Raw genomic sequence first — 7,500 nt, forward strand, 5'->3', positions numbered from 1 at the left:
TTTGATGTTTTCAGCTGGGATCACCAGTGCACGTCTTTCTGTCCCTGCAGCCTGTCCACATGCTGGACACTGTCCCTGCAGTGTGTGTGTTCACAGTTTGACAGAGACAGTGGGACAGACGGTCCATGTTTGACAGAGTGTCTCTGTCTGTGTCTCCATGTGAAGCTCTCAGTTTGGACAGTTTTGGGCTTTTGGAGCGTGAGAGACCGTCAATCACCTGACATCATAAACACACTCGTACAGTCACACTGCGAGTCACACTCATACGTTCAGGCTTCACTCGCAGAAGGATATTCACTTTCCAGGACTTTTCCAGGACTCTGAGGCAAATGTTAAAGACCAAACGTTGTCTGTAAGAACCCTTGACTGTCTTCTGCGCCTCTTTATCAATGACACATAACAGCTTTTGAAAAATATATTTAAAAATAATGACTTCAGAGCAGGATTAGAGCTGAATATGCGAACAGAATTTAGGGACTGTTTGTTATTTATGAGAGGGGGAGGCGTGTCAGTAATTTAAGTCCTGTGGGGGGACTGAAGGATTTATTTTGGCTTTAGGGGAGGGACACACAGCTTTGAATGGATTCGTGTTTTTTTTTAAATGGCCATTTTTGTTGTTTGTTTATTAAAAATGGCTTTTCATCCTTAAAAATAATCCCTGATGATTTGAAAAAAAATCCTCCATGATTTCTAAAGAAAGAATTTTGGGGATTTCTCTATCTCTTGAAAAACTTGGCTTTTTTATTTTTATTTATTTTTTTTTACATATTTAGGATTTTTCTAAGAAAAAAGGATGATGTTTATCCACTGAATTTTAGCAATTCTTCTAATTTAGAAATTTTTCACCTGTTTGGCGATTTTTAGAGAAAGCATTTTGGTGATTTGTTGTTTTTGAAAATCTCTGATGTATAAATATTCAGTTTTCCAAAACTTGCAAAGACCTGAAAATTGCTCCATGCATATTCCATGATTTTTCCAGGTTTTGTAATGACTGCAGGGACCCTCAGACGCACTGAGACACTTTACACACACGTTTGATCCCGTCAGAGGAAGCTCCGCCCTCTTTATTAACACTGACCCGGGTCATGTGACCTCCACACACCTGCTGACCTGCTGCCATCACAATGACGGGCCAATATGCGAGTCCTCTCCTGCAGGACCTGTCCGTCCCTCTGTCCCTGTGCATCCTGCCGTCCGTTCTGGGACAGCCCATAATATCCTGCAGCCTCATTATCAGAGAGAAGGAATGACTTGCTGAATCAGCCACACAGTTCGGTACAAGAAATTACAAAAATAAGATTCATCTGAAATCCTTTTTACATCCTCCTGGCGGCATCCTGGTCCTCGGGGGGACACAGTGTCTCTGGCTGCTGAGCTGGTCATGAGGACGTGGAGGCCGCTCTGCAGCCGGGCGACAGGCTGCTCTGTGCTGACAGTCCGTTAGAGCACGCATCCCGAGACACTCTGAGAGGAGGTGGAGCTCCACGGTCTGACGGCTCGCTGAGCGGTGACTCCAGACCCAGGATCACACTGATGGACTGAGGCAGGTCCTGCAGGGGACACAAAGGGACACAAGGGGACCTGTCAGCACAGGTGACACCCCTAAACACCATATAAGGACCTGTTAGCACAGGTGACACCCCTAAACACCATATAAGGACCTGTCAGCACAGGTGACACCCCTAAACACCATATAAGGACCTGTCAGCACAGGTGACGCCCACTAAACACCATATAAGGACCTGTCAGCACAGGTGACGCCCACTAAACACCATATAAGGACCTGTCAGCACAGGTGACGAAAGTAAAAGTACACATGCAAAAAGCTTTAAAGAAATGACATAAATCAAAATAAAATAATGAAAAGCAGCGAGTCCTCAAACAGACAGAAGCTGGAACAGTAAAATGTTTTTTACATGAAAAATGACTCAGGATGATCAAAGCGGCTGGCAGTGAATTTTCTGATAAATCTGATTGTTTCAGCTGCACTTTTATATTTTCATCTTGCTGGTTTGAAAAGTCGTTCTCTAATAACAGCAGTGGATGAAAAAGTCCAATATTTCCCTCTGAAGTGGAGCTGAGTCAAAGCAGAAAGTGGCATTTAAATACTCAAGAAAAGCAAAAACGCCTCAGATTTGTACTTGAGTACAGTACTCTAGTAAATGTACTTGGATACATTCAGCTGTGGTCATCAGAGGGACACACAGTAACTGAAGTTACAGTGACTGGATCAATAAACCGAGTATATCAGGATTTCTTTCGCTCTGAAGTTTAATAATCCAGTCATAATAATTCCTCTAAACTCCCGTCTTAACGTGATGAAATGATATGAACGTATTGTTTTTTCTTGTGTTGGACGACAGTTTGTGGCCTGTGAGAGCGCGACGTTTTTCTCTGATCTCAGTCAGAGTCTTGAGCACACTGTGACTCTGACCTGAGAGAACTGCGAAAATCAGAAAACACTGGTGGATCCCAAAATCAGCTGCTGCTACCAACAAAACCGTGTCCCAGTGAGGAAGCTGCAGACTGGTGGATCTACGTGTCCCAGTGAGGTGACTGCAGAGACACTTCGCTACAGAAGCGTCACCAGTAAAACCAGTGTTTCTGTTTTTTTTTAAAATGATGATTTAAAAAAAATGGTGCAATTTCAGGAATTTTGTTTTTTTAATTACCAAAAATGTTCCACCCCGTGACTTAAACTGTTGCTGAGGAGAAAAGAGTCTCGTTCATGGACCTATACAGCCCTCTGCGTTTAGAGAGGGGACACAGAAGGACACGGAGCGACAAAGAGGGACACAGGGACACAGAGCCACACAGAGCCACACAGAGCGACACAGAGTGACACACAGAGAGATACAGAGACAAAGAGGGACACAGCGTGATACAGAGGGACACAGAGTGATACAGAGGGACACAGAGTGATACAGAGGGACACAGCGTGATACAGAGGGACACAGCGTAATACAGAGGGACACAGAGTGATACAGAGGGACACAGCGTGACACACAGAGAGATACAGAGCGAGACAGAGAGACAAAGAGGGACACAGCTTGATACAGAGGGACACAGCGTGATACAGAGGGACACAGTGACACACAGAGAGGGTCACCAGCTGTGTGAGCTGATGATGAAGTCCATGCCGGCTGAGTGAAAGCTCCCATAGACAGAGACATGATGAACGTACCTTACAGCTCTGGATCTGCTGACTGATGCCCTCGGCCTTCTGCAGGATGTCCTCCACGTCCAGCTTCATGGACAGCTCGTTAATGTGCTGCAACACACACACACACACACACACACACACACACACACACTCACTTTAAACATTCTGGATATTTTTAAAGAAAAGATATTAAGTGATTTTGTTTTTCCTTTTAAAATGATTTGGGTGATTTTATAGACAGAAATATTTAGTGCTTTTTATTTCTTTCTTTAAATTTTTTTTGGCGGTTTAAAAAAATAAAATTAAGAAAAAATAAAAAGAAAAGATATTTGGTGATTTTTTCCCTTTAAAATATCTAGTGGTATATAAAGAAAACAAATCACTAAGAATGAGCCCATTTATCAGCCAGAAACTGTTAAAAGATACAATGAAAAAACAGCTAAAAAACATATCACTGAAAATAAAAGTTACGTGTGTGTGTGTGTGTGTGTGTGTGTGCCTGTGTGTGTGCGTACACAGTGTGTGCGAGAGGCGGCAGTGCGAACGGACCTTGAGGATCTCGTTGAAGCCGTAGTTCTCCTCCATGATCTTGTGTTTCTCAGAGTCCAAGATGGCACAGCAGGCCAGCAGGTGGAAGTTTTGGCAGGGCAGACCGGTCCACATCACCTGAACCCACACCCACGCACACCCACGCACACACACACACACACACACACACACACACACACACACAATGTTATAAGCCACATCTGTGAGCATCCACCCAGATCCACCACAGAAGAAGAAACTGACCTCCCAGAGTCGCAGGACATCCTGGAAGCTGAGCTCTCTCTTAAACCGGATCAGCAGCCAGCGGAAACAAAAGTACAGATAACCCGAGTCCTGAGCCTCTGCACACACACACACACACACACACACACACACACACACACACACACAGAGTCTCATGTTAGTATTGTGTTGTTGTTGTTGTTGTCTGTGTGTGTGTGTGTGTGTGTGTGTGTGTGTGTGTGTGTGTGTACCCAGGTAGTTCCAGAAGGCGAGGTCGAGCAGTCTGAGCAGAGTGCTGAGCTGGATCAGCTGAGTCTTCATGCCCTGCATCTGCTCCTCGAAGTTCTCGTGCTGCACGTCAACACACACACACACACACACACACACACACACACACACACACACACACAACACAGGACATGTCTTTCCCTATGTTTTAAGAAAAAATATTTTTTTTGTGTATAGAAATTGTCACATACTTTAAAGAGGAAAAAATACCAACATTTTTTTAAGACTCAAGAATGCCAACAGGATTTAAAGACGAGAAAAAAACATTCTTTTTGGTAAATTTTTAACGGCAAACAGCCAAAAATCTTTAAAGTAAAAATACTTGCAAAAAAACAAAAACTAAAATAAAACAGCCAAATTTTTAGAAGAAAAATAATCCAACATGTTTCCTGTCTGCAGTTCTCTGTCTGTGATTTTGTTTGTGGTTCTCTGTCTGTGGTTCTCTGTATGCCGTTCTGTCTGTGGTTCTCTATATGTGGTTCTGTCTGTGGTTCTCTGTCAGTGGTTCTCAGTTCGTGGTTCTCTGTCTGTGATTTTGTTTGTGGTTCTCTTTCTGTAGTTCTCTGTCAGTGGTTCTCTGTCTGCAGTTCTGACTGTGGTTCTCTGTCAGTGGTTCTCTGTCTGCAGTTCTGTCTGTGGTTCTCTGTCTGCAGTTCTGACTGTGGTTCTCTGTCAGTGGTTCTCTGTCTGCAGTTCTGTCTGTGGTTCTCTGTCTGTAGTTCTCTGTCTGTGGTTCTCTGTATGCGGTTCTGTCTGTGGTTCGCTGTCTGCAGTTCTCTCTCTGTGATTTTGTATGTGATTCTCTGTCTGTGGTTCTCTGTATGCAGTTCTGTCTGTGGTTCTCTGTATGCAGTTCTGTCTGTGGTTCTCTGTCTGCAGTTCTCTGTCAGTGGTTCTCAGTTTGTGGCTCTCTGTCAGTGATTTTGTTTGTGGTTCTCTGTATGCAGTTCTGTCTGTGGTTCTCTGTCTGCAGTTCTCTGTCAGTGGTTCTCAGTTTGTGGCTCTCTGTCAGTGATTTTGTTTGTGGTTCTCTGTCTGCAGTTCTCTCGCTGTGATTTTGTATGTGGTTTTGTTTGTGGTTCTCTGTCTGCTGTTCCCTGCAGTGGTTTTGTTTGTGGTTTTCTGTATGTGGTTCTCTGTCTGTAGTTCTTTGTCTAGGGTTCTTTGTCTGTGGTTCACTGTCTGTGGTTCTGTCTGTGGTTCACTGTCTGTGGTTCTGTTTGTGGTTCTCTCTGGTTTTGTTTGTGGTTCTTTGTCTGTGGTTCTCTGTCTGTGGTCCTGTTTGTGGTTCTCTGTCTGTGGTTCTCTGTTTGTGGTTCTGTTTGTGGTTCTCTCTAGTTGTGTTTGTGGTTCTTTGTCTGTGGTTCTCTGTCTGTGGTCCTGTTTGTGGTTCTGTTTGTGGTTCTCTGTCTGTAGTTCTTTGTCTGTGGTTCTGTCTGTGGTTCTCTGTCTGTGGTTCTCTCTGGTTTTGTTTGTGGTTCTCTGTCTGTGGTCCTGTTTGTGGTTCTCTGTCTGTGGTTCTCTGTTTGTGGTTCTGTTTGTGGTTCTCTCTGGTTTTGTTTGTGGTTCTTTGTCTGTGGTTCTCTGTCTGTGGTCCTGTTTGTGGTTCTGTTTGTGGTTTTCTGTCTGTAGTTCTTTGTCTAGGGTTCTTTGTCTGTGGTTCTGTCTGTGGTTCACTGTCTGTGGTTCTGTTTGTGGTTCTCTCTGGTTTTGTTTGTGGTTCTTTGTCTGTGGTTCTCTGTCTGTGGTCCTGTTTGTGGTTCTCTGTCTGTGGTTCTCTGTTTGTGGTTCTCTCTGGTTTTGTTTGTGGTTCTTTGTCTGTGGTTCTCTGTCTGTGGTCCTGTTTGTGGTTCTGTTTGTGGTTCTCTGTCTGTAGTTCTTTGTCTAGGGTTCTTTGTCTGTGGTTCTGTCTGTGGTTCTCTGTCTGTGGTTCTGTTTGTGGTTCTCTCTGGTTTTGTTTGTGGTTCTTTGTCTGTGGTTCTCTGTCTGTGGTCCTGTTTGTGGTTCTGTTTGTGGTTCTCTGTCTGTAGTTCTTTGTCTAGGGTTCTTTGTCTGTGGTTCTGTCTGTGGTTCTCTCTGGTTTTGTTTGTGGTTCTTTGTCTGTGGTTCTCTGTCTGTGGTCCTGTTTGTGGTTCTCTGTCGGTGGTCCTGTTTGTGGTTCTGTTTGTGGTTCTCTGTCTGTAGTTCTTTGTCTAGGGTTCTTTGTCTGTGGTTCTGTCTGTGGTTCTCTCTGGTTTTGTTTGTGGTTCTTTGTCTGTGGTTCTCTGTCTGTGGTCCTGTTTGTGGTTCTCTGTCGGTGGTCCTGTTTGTGGTTCTCTGTCTGTGGTTCTCTGTTTGTGGTCTTGTTTGTGGTTCTTTGTCTGTGGTTCTCTGTCTGTGGTCCTGTTTGTGGTTCTGTTTGTAGTTCTCTGTCTGTGGTTCTCTGATAATAAAGTGAACTCACCATCTGATCCATAAAGGAGACGAAACACCAGAACGCATCAACCTCGTTCTCCATCACGTAGAGGATCGGAGACAGCAGGTCGCTCATCCCCTGAACATAACCTGAGAACACGGAGAGAACACAGACAGGAGGGTCAGAGGATGGAGGACATGAAGGAGGACGTGACGGAGGACGTGTCCCCCGTTGGCGTGTCCTCCTGGTCACGTGGCGGCGTGATGACTCACCGAGGTCGAAGTCGAACATGCAGTAGGTCATCAGGATGTCGTGGAGGAGAACAAGCCCGGGGTTATCCATGCCCTCATAGAACCTGTTGGTTCTGTCTGTGCGGTTCACGTCCTTCTCTGTGGACAGACAGAGGGACGGGGGGGGGTCACACAGGGGGACAGACAGTGTCAGCATCATGTGGTCCACACAAAGACAGGGACAGAGACAGCGCTGTTCCGCCTCACCTATGAGGCTCCGGTACTCTCGGAGACGGGAGTTCCTCCTCTCCTGCTCCGCGCTCACTGACTTCCACTGAAGCTTCATCCTGAAATACTCGTCCCTGTTGCCACGGAGACACAGGACATCCCATAAATGGCACGAAGGTTATCACATGGTCAGTTGATGGACTGATGGACAGTTTGACTTATAAACAGTGAGATAGACAGATGGACGCCTCCGTACGTTTTGGCTCTCTGCAGGACTTTCCTGTCTTCCAGCGTGCTGTCCCACGGGACGTACCCCAACAGGAACTTCCATGCCTCCTTCCTCACCGCGTGACACAGTCCCTGCAGAGACAGAGGACACCATGAGACACAGGACAGTGTGAGACACAGGACGCCATGATGCAGGT

At 45.4% G+C, this 7,500-nt stretch overlaps 1 protein-coding gene across 3 annotated transcripts in view; it reads right to left on the reverse strand.

The window, feature by feature from the left end:
- The window catches only part of tbc1d15 (TBC1 domain family, member 15), a 13,458-nt gene that overhangs the window by 245 nt on the left and 5,713 nt on the right, over positions 1-7,500 (reverse strand). For all 3 annotated transcript variants that reach the window (XM_088079480.1, XM_088079478.1, XM_088079479.1), the window contains 9 exons: positions 7,332-7,435; positions 7,115-7,209; positions 6,890-7,006; positions 6,666-6,766; positions 4,186-4,285; positions 3,956-4,053; positions 3,713-3,829; positions 3,185-3,271; positions 1-1,550 (listed from right to left, as the gene is read on the reverse strand). The exon at positions 1-1,550 is cut by the window's left edge and continues 245 nt beyond it. In XM_088079480.1, coding sequence (XP_087935606.1) covers positions 1,380-1,550; positions 3,185-3,271; positions 3,713-3,829; positions 3,956-4,053; positions 4,186-4,285; positions 6,666-6,766; positions 6,890-7,006; positions 7,115-7,209; positions 7,332-7,435 — 990 coding nt within the window. In that variant the 3' untranslated portion in view covers positions 1-1,379. The remainder of the gene's footprint in view (positions 1,551-3,184; positions 3,272-3,712; positions 3,830-3,955; positions 4,054-4,185; positions 4,286-6,665; positions 6,767-6,889; positions 7,007-7,114; positions 7,210-7,331; positions 7,436-7,500) is intronic.

Source organism: Plectropomus leopardus, chromosome 7 (genome assembly GCF_026936395.1).
Source record: "Plectropomus leopardus strain MGB_pleo_1.0 chromosome 7, ASM2693639v1, whole genome shotgun sequence".
Lineage (NCBI taxonomy): Eukaryota > Metazoa > Chordata > Actinopteri > Perciformes > Serranidae > Plectropomus > Plectropomus leopardus.